General features: G+C 42.8%; 2 protein-coding genes across 6 annotated transcripts in view; one reads left to right on the top strand and one right to left on the bottom strand.

Annotated features, from left to right (window-relative positions):
• The window catches only part of LOC105476258 (checkpoint kinase 1), a 103,999-nt gene that overhangs the window by 37,534 nt on the left and 48,563 nt on the right, over positions 1-17,902 (bottom strand). The window lies entirely within an intron of this gene.
• LOC105476480 (acrosomal vesicle protein 1) lies at positions 6,106-14,585 on the top strand. Of its 2 annotated transcripts, none has more exons than XM_071076023.1 (4): positions 6,106-6,244; positions 8,693-9,151; positions 10,589-10,708; positions 14,406-14,585. In XM_071076023.1, the coding sequence occupies exons 1-4, from the start codon at positions 6,193-6,195 to the stop codon at positions 14,528-14,530; spliced, it is 756 nt and encodes a 251-aa protein (XP_070932124.1). In that variant the 5' UTR covers positions 6,106-6,192; the 3' UTR covers positions 14,531-14,585. The 2 variants fall into 2 exon arrangements, with proteins under 2 accessions (XP_070932124.1, XP_070932123.1); XM_071076022.1 differs by having other exon boundaries at positions 8,693-9,253.

Below are 17,902 nucleotides of genomic sequence, written 5' to 3'. Positions count from 1 at the left end.
ATATTCTCTAAAGTGTCTTTAGCTGATTCATCATGCTTGATAAAAACAATCACGCCTCTAGATACTCAGCACTCCTGAGATCTAGCCAAGGAGAGGAAGAGCATGGAACAAGACCAGGGTTATTCAGCTTCGGTGCTGGAGAAAATAATCCAGGTGGGAGTGGCAGGCTCTCTGCTCCATTAGACAACCCTTCATGGGTTGACCTTAACAGTCAGATCTTCAGTGAACCAGAGCGCTCTGCACAGCATGTGCTGAGTGGGCAGAGCAGGCACTCAGAGGATACGTACTGGTAGGTAAAGGATGATACCACCTGTGAATTAATGCAGGATGGTCTGCTGGAGCAGAAAGCAGCTGCTGGAGAGGAAGGGCCAAGAACCCCCACGCACCCATAGACAGAGAGCCTGCCTGCTGTTTACACCTTGGGTGCACAGCTGTGATGCATGAGAGCTCCCCTTCCCCATCCATGGAAGACAGGCTTGCACTGCAGCACTGGAGGAGTGGGGTGCATGAATGAGTGGTTCCATGTTGTACCCAGACCCCAAACTGACTCACTTTGCTGTGTTCCCCTGTTACCAGGATGCTCAGCATGCCTCGCACACAGTGGCTGAGGAATGCCAGGGGCACTCATGATTCCCAGTCGTACGTCATCCCGTCATAATTGTGCCAGGAAAGGAGCTATGGATGGTGTAGAAAACAATGGAGATGGGATACAAACAAATTATTGCAGATTCCAAAGAATAAATTTCTTTGATGCATCAACTTACTAACACCTCTCTGTGATTTTTGCAGACTTAAAGAATGTGTTATTAACAAATATAACACAAAATATGATTTTGGAAAAAAATATTATTAGCCGGAGAATACAGGAAGAGAGGTTGAGAAAAAGAAAATAAGGATCTGGTCAAATTTTCCAGTGGAAATTTATGCTTATTGAACATCCTAATGGTGTTTCTTCTGGAAAATATAGTGGTGGATCCTTTCCAATGGAACAATTTAACCTGGTATATCTGCTCTGTCCTGGCTGTTTGTTGTAAAATAAAATCCTGGGTTTACGCATTTCTGGGAGTTGGTTCCACTAGGAAATGTTTATGACAGCTATTGCATAAGAACATACATGGAGATGTTCAAAGACCAAAATTAGTTCCACTTATATATTAAATTTACCCTGAGAATCATGTGGGGCTGCGTCCCAGATTCACAAAGTTGGCAGAGACTTAGCTGTTCATCCTAATTCTTGCCTCTGTCCATGCTTCATGATTAAGCCCCTTTACCACCCCAAAGTGTCCCAGTCCCCAGGGTTTATCACAGGACCAACCTACTCAGAGGTCACCAGGCACAATCTCTCTCCCACTGCAGGAACCCCCTCCTCTGACCACACCAGACAGGGAATGTCCAGACCCACCACAAGCTTCCAGGCCCACGCCAACCCCCACCGTATCTTCCGGTGATGTGTCTACAGTGAGACTCACAAGAGGAGTGCCCTGGCCAGAACACAAACTCCAGAATCTGACATGTCTGGATTTGAAGACTGGTGCCCGCTTTTTAAAATTTTGAGGCCCTGCCAGGTTACCTTTTTTCTGTCTATTTCAATTTTCTCTATCAAGGAAAGAAGATAATAACAGTTCTTAAGTCCTAGAATGGATGTAAGGAAAAAATATACAAATATCTACACTGAAAATTAGGTTCTTAGCACAATATCTAACACAGTATAGTAATATAAGTCTTGGCTCCATTATTTGCATATGTTTCTTCCATTTCATTGCTGACAATATGAATTCCACTTAAGGAAAGTTGGATTTAATGTTGGAACTGGGAGGCACCACAGCTGACATGCAGTGACACCTGTTCTCTCTACCTGTGCAGTTAGGCCCAGTCCGCAGTCCTAACTTCACCCCAACACACACACACACACACACACACACACACACACACACATGTGCGCGTGCGACAAATGCCTCCTTCCCCAGAGACATTTGTCCCCCACCCCAATGTTACACAAGGAGCATCGCTGTCTTTGCCCAAAGGCAAGTCAGGCCCCAGAGCTGCCATCTCCCACCACAGATTCCCTTCTCTCACTCCAGCCCAAGGACAAATCATAGCAACCACAAAAAAGGGGTGGGGGATGCTACTTCGCAAGGGAATGAATGGGCTGCCCTCACCACTGGCCTTCCATCCACTCCCAAATTGCCGCCCTGGCTGTGCATCCCTTACGATATGTTCTCATGGGGACTTGGTGTCATCCTCCTCCTCAGTTATGCACACAGTATATTTGGATGGAAGAGCTGCTGATTCTGGAACCATCAGCATAAATCACCTGCATGCAGGTTATGACATCTGTCTGGCTTGTTCCACCCACTCCATGAGCACAATCCACCACTTTCACTCCCCCTACCGCTGCCTGGACCTCCACCACGCACACCACCACTAACCACTCTACCGTGTTTCCTTGTGTTCTCTTGTCCGCACTGCTCAGAAGCCAGGATAGTGGGAGGTGGGTTCAGCGCATGGATGAGTGATGTAGACAGCAGGGAAGGATATGAATCTAGGGCAGAAAGCGCTGGAAAAATCCAGACTCCAAGTCTTTGTGTCAGTTTCTCAGGTGACATCAGTGTACGGTTTCAAGGCCAAGCAGCCAGATCCCTCCACAGTGTCCCTCCCTCTATACCTTTTGGCATCACCCCATGCTCCATGACCACCCCACACGTAGAGGCCCTGCGCTGGGGAACACTCCCAGGAGCCCAGCTGATAGAGGGAGTTGCCAGGCAGCCCTGTTCACCCCCAGGAGCAGGGAGCAGTGCCGGAGCGTTCCTGTCTATCACAGCACTGAGAATTGAGCTGCTCTGCCCATGCGTGGTCCCGTCACCTACCAGTGTTGGGTGAGGCTAAAGTTGGGCCATGGAGCTGGTCTCCTGCTGGGAAGACCTCGTTTCCTGAGGGTGATAAACACGATGCTGGTGCTGGTGGCTCTGCTCTGGGGGGATAAGGAGATCTCTTATTGTCCAACCCACTCCATCCCAGAGCTGTTGTGATCTACAAGAGTTTGATGACAGTCAAGAAGATGGGCTGGTGTTATTGCTTTGACTCCTCAGAAATTTGGGACCAATCCAGGACCCACATTTCCACACAAATCCTAACTTTTGACTACCCAAGAAAGAGTTGTTATTTAAAATAAACCCACTGCATGTTATTATATTGTATAAAATACATGCTGAAAAATGCATAGATAGATAGGGAGAGAAAGAGAGAGAGAGGACTAGGCCATGGTTGCCTAAAACGAAAGCAGAAGCATAAGCCATGCACCAAAGAAATAGATAAATTGGACATGATCAAAATTTAAGATGTTTTGCTTCAAAGGCATCATCAAGAAAGTAAAAAGACAATCTAAGAATGGAAGAAAATGTCTTCAAAATCATATCTCTGATACAGGACTTGTATCTAGAATACATTATGAAAAATTTTCATTATTCAACAATTTAAAGCACAATTAAAATGGGCAAAGAGTTTGAACAGACATTTATCCAAAGAATATACAAGAATGGCCAAAAAGCACGTGAAATAATGCTCAATATCATTAGCCACCAGAGATTTGCATATATATATATACACACACATATATATGTGTGTGTGTGTGTATATATATATATATATTTTTTTTTTTTTTTTTTTTTCTGAGATGGAGTCTCGCTGTGTTGCCCAGGCTGGAATGCAGTGGCATGATCTTGACTCACTGCAACACCCGCCTCCAGGGTTCAAGCGATTCTCCTGCCTCAGCCTCCCAGAGAAATGCATATTAAAATCCCAATGAGATACCACTTCACACCCACTAGGATGGCTATTACAAAAAATACAGGTAATAACAATGGTTAGCCAGGATGCGGAAACATTGAAACCCTCAGGCACTGCTGGTGAGAATGTAAAATGTTGCAGCCAATTTGAAAAACAGTCTGGACATTCCTCAGGAAATGTTAAAGAGTTACCAAATGACTTCGCAATTATACTCCTAGGTATACATGCAAGATACAGGAAAACTTTTTTTTTTTTTTTTTTTTTTTTTTTGAGACGGAGTCTCGCTCTGTCGCCCAGGCTGGAGTGCAGTGGCCGCATCTCAGCTCACTGCAAGCTCCGCCTCCCGGGTCTACGCCATTCTCCTGCCTCAGCCTCCCGAGTAGCTGGGACTACAGGCGCCCGCCACCTCACCCGGCTAGTTTTTTGTATTTTTTAGTAGAGACGGGGTTTCACCGTATTAGCCAGGCTGGTCTCGATCTCCTGACCTTGTGATCCGCCCGTCTCGGCCTCCCAAAGTGCTGGGATTACAGGCTTGAGCCACCGCGCCCGGCCGATACAGGAAAACTTTTGTCCAAGATCTTGCTTTCTTCAACTGACCAAGAACCTTAATTCAGATTCTTTTCTATAGATTCTCTTACATGATTCTCTATAAATTCTCCTCTATGAGGCAGAGAGAGGCCCCAAAAGGCAATTCATTCCTTCCTTCATTCAGGAAAAGCTTAGCAGGCATGCTGCTAGGTACTAGGACTACAACAATAATCAAGACAGGGTCTCTGCCTTTAAGCTTAGAGTCCAATGCGGGGCACAAACACGAAACAAATAATTATAACAGTGATGAAGTGTTAATCCAAACTGCATCACTTTGTAACTCCCCGCCCCACCACCATTTTGCAGACCTTGGCTAAAGTGAAGCATTCCACGGGGGTTTGGGCCCTTAGAAACAGCCTGTCCAACTGCCTGCCTGACTTTATCACCTTCTGCTGGGAAAAAGTCCAAGGAACATCAGCCTCATATTCTGTGGGAACAAGGGCCAACCTGCCTCATTATGGGAACATCTTACCAACATCTTCCCGGGCAGCAAGCCATATTGCCCAGACCCGTCCTGCTTATACCTACAAGTACCCCAGCCTGTAAGAAGCGGTGGGCACTGGCATTAAGCTAGTCCCCCACCTCTGTAGGTCTTATGCTAGACAGAAAGCCTGGATTTGATGTAGAGCTGCCACTCTCTTTCTTTAACCCTCACCTTCCTTTCAAAATGTAACAATAAGTACATCTATTCTAGATTTAGCATTCAGTGGTATATAAAACAAAGTTGTCCAAGAGAGCTGGGCAGAGAAGTGGCAAGAAATGGAAGCTACCAGATCTTTGAAACTCGATCCCCCATGAGTTCTAGTTTTACACCAAGTGGATGCCTCACTGCATCCATCTTCTCAGCTTGGTCACCCGTTTGGTAGAAGTTGCAGCTCGAAACACAGCTTTCTACTGTCTCTTGACTTCTTTACTCTGCCTGTATCTGTGTAAACTCTCCTCAGTTACCCATTTGAGTTTGCCACCTGATTCCTGCTAAAACCATGGCTGATAAAGGTCTGTATGAAAAGACTATTTACAGAAGTGGGCAAGAGGGAAGTTTGGGCATCCAGGTCTTAGCAACAGCAGGAAACCATTATCATCCCTAGGCCTAAGAGGGCAGGGGGAGAAAAACATATTACTATAGCATGGATGAGAGCTGGAGCCATGGAAGAGAGGACACCCAACAGAAGCTGTCACGTAGTCTCAGCCAGTGTCAACTGTGGCAGGAAGGGAATAGGAAAAACAAATACTCCAATCTCTCTCTCTTTCTCCCCATTCCTCCCTTCCCTCTTCCTCTCCCTCTCTCTTCTCCCCTCCAGTCCTGTATAAACCCAATCTGAAGCCGAATTCAGCTAGCATTCAGGTGATAAAGTCAACAGAGGTCAGCCTTCCAGGGTACAGATCAGAGCCAAGAAAGGCTGATTTAGAAAGCCAAACAGAAAATAATCAACAATCACACTTCATCATCAAAATCACTTTTAAAGAGAGTAGATATCTTTTAAACTTTATTACAAAAAAAAATATGCTTTTTGGTAATACTTTTTTTTTTTTTTAAAGATAGGGCACATAGCCTCAACACACCACCCTGCACACAGAAAATACTCATTGGTCTTCACTAGTGAAATAACCAATGGATTGCTAAGGGCCAACTTGCCTGAACAGGCTACACAAGAATCTCAGAGCCCAACCCATTGTGAAGAAACATGGGCTACTTCTGAGGTTCTAGAATTCCCAGAAGCTCTGCTTCAGCACTGGGAGCTTTTGCTCGCAGTTTGCTTCATAGCTCTGTGAAGAAGCTGTGGCCCACACTAGGATCCCCTCTTTTCCTAAACCGAGATGAACATGTTTCTCTTACTAATGAGTCTTTATCTCCTTGGATCTGCCAGAGGTGAGTGTTCGATCTAGGCTTCAGGTAAATACAAAAGGGGTCTCCCTTAAGACATTTCAGGCCTTGAAGAAGGAAGACCAGTCTCTCAGTCATCCAAACCAATTTGAGTCAGAATCAAGAGCAGCTAAACAAGTCCAACTCTGAGAGCTCCTGAACCAGTTGATTTCTCTAGTCACAGCTTTACAGTCAGAGGGTCCCACTGGCCTGGCACAGTCTTGTTTCTACTTATTTTAGCCACTCAACATTTATACCTGATGCTACATGAGATGAAAGAATAGGCTTAGGGGTTCTGAAGAAGCCCAATGAAGGTCTGTTCCACCAATTAAATGTGAGGGATCCTTGTGTGTTTAATGTGCCAAGGAAAGACAGAGATGGGAAGATGTGATGTGTTCAGAAAACAATCTCAGAACACGACAGAGCTATAGGCCAGAGACTTCATAAGCCTCTTCTTCATGGCTGTGTTCTATCAATCCAGTTTTCTGTATCACCTCTTCTTTCGGGATCCCCCATTCATGGTGTGCTATGTTCCCTCCTGCCTCCTACAGAAGAAAGAGGCCATGAGCTCTGGGCTTTTAGTGAAATAACAATGTATTTTCTATAATGATGAGTGTCAGAGGTTTTGCTTTTTGCTTTGTTAGACCTTCAAAAATTGACTCAAAAACGTAGATACACAGCTACCAGGTGATAGTATGTGCCAGTCACATGGTGACACAAGACATAAACTATAAGATCAAGAAATTAGCATGATTTTTCATGCTCCTTCCTATATCAGAAACGCTTTATCAAAACTTTTGTTAATTATTGAAAAATCAGTCAAGTAGACAGCATTTATGTGATAAGTTTAAAAAATAAAAACCTCCTAAAAGCTTTACTAAATCTTACCTTTCCTTTATCAACATATTCTCACCCTAGTCATTTAGAATGTCATTGATTATAAGTACTGCACTGTGCCAAGAAAAATGTATCTATCACAAGATTCTTAAAGTTTGAGTACTCTGGGGTTTTAGACTACCTCAGCCTCAAAGATCCAGTAATTCCTCTCAGCTTTTGGCTAGAATTAAATAACTTGGTTGTTGTAGTCTACTTATCTACTCTAGGTGGTTCAGTTTAATTAAAGAATGATAATCAAATTACCTGTTTGCTGCTTCTGTTCATTTAAATACACTTAAGGAATATTTGTCTGACAGTCAATGATGAGAGACACGGTGGTTCATGCCTTGATCCCAGCACTTTGGGAGGCTGAGGCGGGTGGATCACTTGAGGTCAGGAGTTCGAGACCAGCCTGGCCAACATGGCGAGACCCCGTCTCTACTAAAAATACAAAAATTAGCCAGGTGTGGTGGCGTGCACCTGTAATCCCAGCTACTTGGGAGGCTGAGGCAGGAGAATCACTTGAACCTGGGAGGCAGAGGTTGCAGTGAGCCGAGATTGTGGCAGTGTATTCCAGCCTGGGCAACAGAGCAAGACTCTTATCTTTGAAACGAAAAAAAAAAAAAAACAAAAACAAAAAAAAGAGACGGATTAAAGGTAGAAGAAATTGGCCAGAAAAAAATAACCATCTAAGAGTTCTGTAATTCTCAGTGTGCGGTGGGAAGAAAAGAAAAATAAAATTCATTGAGTACTAGGCAATGGTGCACTTCACAATTAATTTATCTTATTAAGTACTCAGGACAACTCCATGAAGTGAATGTAAATGGTATGTCACAAGGATACAATTCATACATATGTGTCTATATATATATATAAAAAAATAAAATATGCCTAGTTTTTTTTATCTTAATAGCTTATAGCAACTTTGACCTCTGAATCCCCAACCTACATGGCTTGGGGAGTGAGTGTGAGAAAAAACTTGACATTACCAAATACAGGTGACTTAATCCCATCTGATAATTTTTGTGGGCTCATACTTGTCATCTTCTAAAGTTTACCCTGTCCAAAGGTTAACTCCTCCACCCTTAATTTAGGTTACAGATACTCAGGTATTGAAAACTACTTGCTTTCTCTCTCCCTCTTCTATCTCCACTCTTGTCTTTCACCCGTAGAGGAATGAGAGGGAGGGTTGGTGGTGAACTTCTGATTCCATCAGTGATGTTACCTTGACTTCCTGATGCTGACTTTGTCAGGGAGGCACATTCATTTTCCTTCAGGTGCTTTTGGTACAGGGATGAGTGGATTCTCCTACGTAGTTCTTAATATTGGGGAACTTAAGATTCTTCCCTTCAATCCCAGAGGTGGCCTCTTTGTGTTTCACTAAACACTTCTGTCCTCCATGGCCTTTTGGGGTACTTAGTTGATTTCTCCCAACATCTGCAGTCTTCAGGTGCCTGATCTAGGCCCATAGGAAACCTAGGAGTCTCATAACATTAGCCTAACTTCATAGGAAGATAGTCTTTATCCCAGTGTCTCTCTCAGCTTCACCATCTCTCTTCTGTTCCTTCTCCATCCCAGGAACATCAGGTCATTCTGATGAGTCTTCTGGCTCCATAGATCATCAAACTTCAGTTCAGCAGCTTTCAGGTGAGTTCTTTTCACTTGAAAACCCTTCTGATGCTGAGGCTTTATATGAGACTGCTTCAGGCCTGAACACTTTAAGTGAGCATGGTTCCAGTGAGCATGGTTCAAGAGAGCACACTGTGGCTGAGCACACTCCTGGAGAACACGCCGAGAGCGAGCATGCTTCAGGTGAGCCTGCTGCGACTGGACATGCAGAAGGTGAGCACACTGTAGGTGAGCAGCCTTCAGGAGAACAGTCTTCCGGTGAACACCTCTCCGGTGAACAGCCTTTGGGTGAGCATGCATCAGGTGAACAGCCTTCAGATGAACAGCTTTCAGGTGAACATGCCTCTGGTGAACAGCCTTCTGGTGAGCACGCCTCAGGTGAACAGCCTTCGGGTGAACAGCCTTCAGGTGAGCACGCTTCAGGTGAACAGTCTTTGGGTGAGCATGCTTTGAGTGAAAAGCCTTCAGGGGAACAGCCTTCAGGTGCACCAATTTCAAGCATATCTACAGGTGAGCCACGTTGGGATGGGTGCCAGTCATTGACTTAAGGTGGGAAATGGGGAACACATCAAGAAAACCCAATTTTAGGGAAGGAGTGCAGAAAGAATTGTTAACACTTCACAAATAGCTCTCTCAAAGACTCTCTAGGTTTCTTCACAATCATACCAACAGGCAGGATCTAAGTTTTGTGGGAGCCTGAAAGCTAAACGATATGGAGGGCCCTCTGTAAGAAAAATAAAACAAATACAAAATGCCAGCACCCCTCCAACTTCACTCTCCATAAGAAATTATGAATACACAGCCCTTCCAACTTCCCTGGAAGGGGCTCATGAAAGCGCGGAGTTCTGAAGACTAACCTTCATTAGCTTTATGCTAATCCTGCCTCTTAAACCATGCTAGAATGCTATAACTTTACAAATTCGGTAAAGAGATGTGTGCAGCTGGTGGTTCTTTTTGTTTGAACTTGGAATGTAAAGCTATTTTCTGTTAGATCCCGAAATGAGTTCCTAGGACAACTGCTAGTCTGTTGCTCTTAATTAAAAGGGTTTGTTCTGGGAAAGAAAACAAGACCTAAAGTTTGATGCCTCAAGTTATTAACAGACATAGTTCACATTTCACTCTATTGTATACATATCATTATTCTAAATTTTCAGATGAAAGAAGTGAGGCGAATGTAATATGTCCAATGTCACATGGCTAGAAAGTGGTACACCTTGGATTCAAACTTAAGACTGTGCAAAGCCCATCATCTTTCCCCTTCTTTATGCTTCCCAAACTGGGGGATTAGCAGTAGAGATAGTAAAAGAGACAACATGGGACGTATTTCAAAGAGTGTGCCGTTAGTGACCTTCAGTAAGGTCAATTTGAAAATGGAGAAGGACGCAGACTCTTCACGGGGTTTGCAATGTTAGAGCATTCTAACATAGCTTATTAATTGGTCAAATATGACTCCAAGTGTTTGTGCCTTGTGGGTGAGAGTATGGTGGGGAGTACAAAAGGGAGATGAAAATCACACATAGGTTTTACTCCTACGGTGTCACATGACAGAGGGCATCTAACGATAAATGCCCAGGAAGTCAATGTGGATATGGACTGAGGTAAAAATATTAGAGAGAGACATTTGGGATTCATCAGCAATGAGGGTCAGAGATGAAGAAGTAAGAATGACGGAATTTTCTCTGGCACAGGTCTATCAGACACAGGGCCCTCAGATCCCCAACAAGAACTAAGAAATAAATGTGTAGTATCCATGCCACCTATTGCCCATTACCCCTCCCAGATGTGAATCACGGCTACACATCTGGTCCACAAGGAAATGTCATCAGGCTTATCTTAAATTTTCAGGCACAATATTAAATTGCTACACATGTGCTTATATGAATGATCAAGGAAGATGTCTTCGTGGAGAGGGAACCTGCATCACTCAGAATTCCCAGCAATGCATGTTAAAGAAGATCTTCGAAGGTATATGGGGACTTCATGAGGCAATCTCTGCCTAAGAACACATCAACTTACTTCTGATAGGGGGCAGTTGGAGTGACAGGGGCCCAGGAAAGAATCAAGGAACCTGAAGATTCAGAACTTTATTTTTCAAGGACTAAGAACAGAATCCCTTGCTGGGTGAGGTGGCTCATGCCTATAATCCCAGCACTTTGGGGGGCCAAGGTAGGAGGATCACTTGAGGTCAGAAGTTCCAGACCAGCCTGGCCAACATGGTAAAACCCCATCTCTACTAAAAATACAAAAACTAGCCAGGCGTGGTGGTGGGCACCTGTAATCCCAGCTAGTTGGAGGCTGAGGCAGGAGAACTGCTTGAACCCAGGAGGCGGAGGTTGCAGTGAGCCGAGATCATGCCATTGCACTCCAGCCTGGGAGACAAGAGTGAAACTCCAACTAAAAAAAACTAAAGAAAGAAAATAAAGAATAGAATCCCAGGTTGAGATGAAGAGATACATGCCCTTCCCATTAGGCCTAAGAGAAGGCAGGGAGACTAGCTGTCTCTTCCTATTAAAGCAATGTGTCGATTGCTCCATGAGCCATTGAGACACTGACTGTAAGCTACAGCTATATATTCCTGGGACCGAGCACAATGTAAAGTATATGGTAGGCATTTAGTAAATACTGAATGGATAAACAAATAAACAACTGTCTACAAGTCTGTGTTCACAGGTTACCAGACCTGTCCGAGTATATTCCCACACCTCTCCACCCGTATTCTCAGTTCCTCATCCCTAAAATAAGGGATCCTGGTTATTTCCATCCCAGGAACCACACTGCCTGACTCCTCTTGTAGTTTTTCTTCTCCCTCACTAGAAATGTCATTTCCTCATTTCTACACGCATGCATTCATCCACCATCACTCGGAAAACATTAATGACACGTACCATGAGCCCCTACAGAAAGATGACTCAAATATAGACTGTGTACAAAGAGATTATTATGTTATAATGTAAGAAATAAGAAATAATATCACAAGGGAGAAAATGGTGTCTTAAGAAAGGCACGTATAAAGTGCAGAGAGTTCAGGGAAAGGGAAGATTAGAGGTGTAGAGAAGTATGGGGAGAAGGTGGTATTCAGAAAAGGCTTTGAGGGAACATTTACGATTTGGGCCAGTAGTCCTCAATCTTGTTTGCACATTACAATCACCTGAGCAGCTTTTAAAAAATCCTAATATTCAGGCTACACCAAAGCAATTAAACCAGAATCTCTGGGGATAGAATCCAGGCATCAGTATTTTTAAAAAGGCTCCTAGACAATTCCGATGTGCAGTCAAGATTAAAGAGATACTGATTTAGTCATACAGCAATGGTTGATGGATATTCCAGAGACAGGGAATTATGAAAGCAAAAGTCAGAAAAGTGCAGGATGTAAATAGGAAAAAGAACAAAGAATTTTTCGAGGATGGTGAGCAGAGACATAGAAGATAAACTTGGAAAGGTTGACTGGAGCCAGTTGATACAAGAGCTTCAGTGTCAGTTAAAAAGAGTTTGAATTTAATAGTTCTCCTTTACTTATTGCTCCCAGACAGTATGATATACACTTTAAAATACACTTTCTCATTTAATCCTCACAAAGTAGGAATTTTTTATTTCTGTTAACAGAAAGGGAACAAATTTAGAAAAGAGAAACAGCTTGCCTGGACATGTTACTAGGACTAGGCAGAGCCAATAGCCCATCCAGGTTGGTCAAAGCGCTTCTTCAGGAAGATTACCTTAGAAGCAAGTTACAGTGGACACAAGAGAACCTGTTAAAGGGCTATTGTAATGTTTCAGTAAAAGGTAATAGGAGTGACTGATGGAAAGACGTATTAATATCTCTCCCATGTCTTTTCACTCATTCTGCATCCCTGTTTACACTCTACACTTACTCCAGCTACGCAAGTCACCATTTCCTGAACAGTTTCATGTTTTCATGTTTTTTCTCCAATTATGCTTCAGCCTGAAATTATCCTCTTTCCCTTCTATACTAATCAAAATGCTACCAGTTCTTCATAGCTTAGTTCAATATCACTTCCTTCCTAAGAATTTCCTTGATAATATGCCCCCCTTAATCAAAATACCAAAATCACTTATTTGCCAGCATAGCATATAACATGGTTTTTCCATTTCATGTCATAATTCGCTATTTTTTTTTTTTAATCTCTCTCAGCTCTTGACATCAAATGTTATTAATCTTTGCATTCTCCAGAGTCTAGCATAGTTCCTTACTAGGTCCCTTAATTTTTTTTTTTTTTTGAGATGGAGTCTTGCTGTCTGCTCAGCCTGGAGTGCAGTGGCATGATCTCAGCTCGCTGCAACCTCTGCCCCCAAGGCTCAAGCGATTCTCCTGCCTCACCCTCCTGAGTAGCTGGGATCACAGGCGCCTGCCACTAAGGCCGGCGAATTTCTGCAGTTTTAGTAGAGACAGTGTTTCACCATGTTGGCCAGGCTGGTCTCGAACTCCTGGCCTCAAGTGATCGACCCACCATGGCCTCCCAAAGTGCTGGGATTACAGGTATAAGCCACCACTCCCGGCCAAATGTTTGATAAATGGAAACTGAGTGACAGAAACAACCTAGATTACAAGTAGAACTGACAGAACTTCACAACAAATTGGATGGAAAAAGCAAAGGGAAGAATCAGAGATGATAGAGGTTTTGAAGGAGTGGTATAAGAAGTATATAAAGGAAACTCACAAGAACAAGCAGGTTTGGGGAGGAAGGTAATGAGTTTCATTTTGGGCGCAGTAAGTTTTAGATGCCCTTAACATATTGGCATGGAGGTGATCATCCGTTAGCTGGTAATGTGAGAATTCAACTTGGGAGAGCAGAAATAATTGGATCCAGAGGAGTAGATGAGCAGTGGGGAAGACCTCGTCAGGAGCAGAGAGTATCAAGAAGGGGTATAGTTTCAGGCCAGGTGCAGTGGCTCACGCCTGTAATCCCAGCACTTTGGGAGGCCAAGGCGGGTGGATCACAAGGTCAGCAGTTCGAGATCAGCCTGACTAACATGGTGAAACCCTGTCTCTACTAAAAATACAAAAATTAGCCAGGTGTGGTGGTGCGCCTGTAGTCCCAGCTACTCAGGAGGCTGAGGCAGGAGAATCGCTTGAACCCTGGAGGCAGAGGTTGCAGTGAGCCGAGATTGCATGACTGCACTCCAGCCTGGGCGACAGAACAAGACTATCTAAAAAAAAAAAAAAAAAAAAGAAACAGGGTGTAGTCTACACTATGATATGCAAGCAAAGAGGTTAAAAAAAGTCCTGAGAAAAGGCTGCAGAATTTGATGAATAGATCTCTATGACCTTTGAGAGAGAAGTTTCAGCATAGTAGGGTCATGATTCCGGGTGTGAGGGGCCAAGGTGAAGGGATAGGCAGACTCTGGGAAGGCTGTAGTGAAAGGAAGGATAGTGCTAGGAGAGTAGCACAATTAAGAGAAAGTATTTTAAATTTGTATCCTTGTAAACCAAAAGGAGTCCATTGAAAGATACTGATAAGAAAGGAGTGGGCAACTGACGGGGGGCAAGGTCCCAGAGGAAGCAAAGAGAAGAGGAGAAGGGATAATGTACAAGTGGAGGTCTTGGCCATCCTGCATGGAGACATTGAGCATCACAGATAAAGGCTAAGGTTGGAAGACAAAGAGGACAGTTTTCTGCTCACTAGTCTGTCTCTGTTCCTTTCAGGTGGAAAACTCCAATTCATGGTTCAAGGGTGTGAGAACATGTGCCCATCTATGAACCTCTTCTCCCATGGAACCAGGATGCAAATTATATGCTGTCGGAATCAATCTTTCTGTAATAAGATCTAGAAGCCTGGGCCTTTGCTTGTTTTGACTCAGGCAGTAAAAAGTCTCTATCATTCTATTTGGCTCATTTCATATTTAGTTCCTTCCCCAGTCAACAACTGACCACGTCTGCCTCTGCCTGAGCATTAGGATGTTCAAACATCCTATCTTTCTTCTTCTATTCATGCTTTTATCCATTCTTCTCTGTCCTATCTTCCCTGCTCCAACTCTATCTCTCAATATTCCTGATTTTTTTTTTCAATAAATTTCACATCGTTAAAGCACACAGGCTCAAGATAGACGTTTTTTCCTCCATTAATCTAGTAGTAGGGTCAACATGCAGCTTCCTTCCATGCTGACACTAAAGTGGGTGCATTTTGTAAGCATTCTATATTTATGAAAGTAAAGGAGTCTCCAAGGACAGAGACAACAAAGAGGAATGCAAAGTAGGTATTAATCTTTTACAGGGTGTAAAAAACGTTGCAGGTACTTCTGACACCCCTACTTTTCCATCCCTACACACTCTTCCATTTATTATGGCATACAAAAACTCAACACTTCTTTGGCTCTTGAGAGTTTCCAGTCTTCAGTAGTCTACTACTAACGTAGTAATAGTACAATGATTCCTTATTTGCTATATATTATAGCAGTTCATAATGCTTAAATAATTTTTTTCACACACAATGTTACTGAATCATCTATTCAGGACAGGAAGGCAAATGGAAATACTAAACCGTCCCTCACTCATATAAGTGTTATGTTCTTCAAGGTGTTTTCACATACATGGTCTCATCTGATCCTCAGGAAAGAGCCCAAAGGGGTAGACAGCAAAGATGGCATCATCCTTTTTTACAAATAAGGAAATGTGACACAGAGATGTTTCCTTTATTCATACTCCCTGTTGTTCCAAATTTACCAAGGTTACAGAGCTAGAGAGAGTTACAGGCAGATTCCACAACCAAATCTGCATGACCTAAATCTAAGCCGTCTCCACCACAATGAAAGTAGCCAGAATGGTTCTAAGAACTCTTAGAACAGTACAACAAGCAGTCAAGTCAATTTTACCATATATAAAATTTAAAATTTTAACATATATACACATCATGACCCCTTCCCAAAAATATACTGGTAACAAGCTCTTCACTGGCAATAATGGTAAACTGGAAGAAAATGGAACATCTTCAAACTTCCGAATGAAAATTATTTTGAACTTATACTCATATCCCTAGATAAAATAGTATAGAAAAATAAAATCCCCAAACCAGGAACTAAAATCCCAAATGAATTTTCAACTTGGCCAGAAGGGAAATGAAAACTTGCCAACATCGTCAACACTAATTTCTCTTGTTTTGAAGGGAGAAGATAATAGTCTATTAGGTATAGGTGATGAGAGAAAAATGTAAGTTCAAACATGTTGTTAAAATTTAAGGAGCCAGGCATGATGGCTCACATCTGTAATCCCAGTGCTTTGGGAGGGTGAGGCAGGAAAATCATTTGAGATCAGCTTGGGCAACACAGCAAGACCCCATCTCTATAAAAAGTTAAAAAATTAGCTGAGTATGATGGTTCATGTCTATAGGCCTACCTACTTGGGAGGCTGAGGTGGGATAATCACTTGAGCCCAGGAGTTCAAATACAGCCTGGGCAACACAGTGAGACTCATCTTAAAAAAAATTTAAGGGTAGGAAAATTCTGGCTTCCATTTATAGTGGAATAATTTGAAGTAACCCTCTCACAGATAACAATTATATGTTCTGGACAAAACATAAAAAAATGATTTGAAAGCTCCTCCAAACCACTAAAAAGAGAAGATGTGTGAGCTTATGCTTGAGGTTACTTCTCAATCCATGCATCACAGGCTGGCAAAAAGCCACTGGTTTGAGGTTTCAGAGAACATAGGTTGGGGCTAGCAGAGCAGCTGCAAAATTAGGGGGTACTCCCGAAAAGAAGACAGCCACAGAGAAGCCTCTAAATGTGAGGATAACCTCTGACCAAATTCTTGTCTGGTCACTGACTCCAAGAGGCTCAAAAACAATAACATCAGGGCCGGGCGCGGTGGCTCACGCCTATAATCCCAGCACTTTGGGAGGCTGAGGCAGACGGATCATGAAGTCAGGAGATCAAGACCATCCCGGCTAACATGGTGAAACCCTGTCTCTACTAAAAATACATTAAAAAAAAAAAATTAGCTGGGCGAGGTGGCAGACACCTGTAGTCCCAGCTACTTGGGAGGTTGAGGCAGGAGAATGGCATGAACCCGGGAGGTGGAGCTTGCAGTGAGCCCAGATCATGCCACTGCACTGCAGCCTGGGCGACAGAGCGAGACTCCGTCTCAAAAAAAAAAAAAAAAAAAAAAGAAAAAAAAAAATCTGAAAGCTGAAAAAACAGGGCAGAGATTTTAGCTTCTGTCCACATTAAAGGAGACAGACCTAATGGAACAAAAGTCAATACTCTTCAGAGGAACATAAAGAGTCCAGAATCTCTATAATTCCTCATTTACTATGTCTACTATGTAATAAAAAATTGTTATACATAGAAAAAGCAGGGAATTGTGACCCATAGCCAAGAAAAAAAGCAGTCTATAGACCTTAACCCCCAAATGAATCACAGGTATTAGAATAAAGTGAACAAAGGCAATAAACAGCTATTACATTCAAGAATGTAAAGGAAAATAGTGTCATATGAATAAACAGGCAATGAATCTTAACATAGATACTGAAACTATAAAAATGAACCAATGGAAATTATTGTATTTATTGTACTAAGAAGTGCAATAATTGAGAAAAATCCCCACATGGTTTAATAGCATATTGGAGACCATGTTTAGTCACCAAATTTGAAGACAGATCAATAGTAACTATCGAATCTAAAGAACACAGGAAAAGAATTAAAGAAAATAAAGCTTCAATGAATTGTGGAACATAAATAATAAGATATCGTAGTCAATAAGAAAGAGATGAGACAGAAAAAGGCATTTAAATAAATAATAACTAAATTTTGCCAAATTGGGTGAAAAACATAAACTTATAAATCTCAGAAGCTCAATAAACCCAAGCCAGGATAAATACAAAGAAATATACCTAGGCACCACAGGGCGCAGTGGCTCATGCCTGTAATCCCAGCACTTTGGGAGGCTGAGGCGGGTGGATCACGAGGTAAGCAGTTCGAGACTAGCCTGGTCAACATGGTGAAATCCCGTCTCTACCAAAAAAATACAAAAATTAGCCAGGCGTAGTGGTAGGCACCTGTAATCCCAGCTACTCGGGAGGCTGAGGCAGGAGAATCACTTAAACCCAGGAAGGTTGCAGTGAGCCGAGACCGTGCCATTGCACTCCAGCCTGGGCGACAGAGCGAGACTCCATCTCAAAAAAAAAAAAAAAAAAGAAAAAAAAAGAC

This window comes from Macaca nemestrina, chromosome 12 (genome assembly GCF_043159975.1).
Source record: "Macaca nemestrina isolate mMacNem1 chromosome 12, mMacNem.hap1, whole genome shotgun sequence".
NCBI classification, from domain to species: Eukaryota; Metazoa; Chordata; class Mammalia; order Primates; family Cercopithecidae; genus Macaca; species Macaca nemestrina.
Note: the sequence above shows the minus strand (reverse complement) of the source record. Positions and strands in the feature narration are given on the sequence as shown.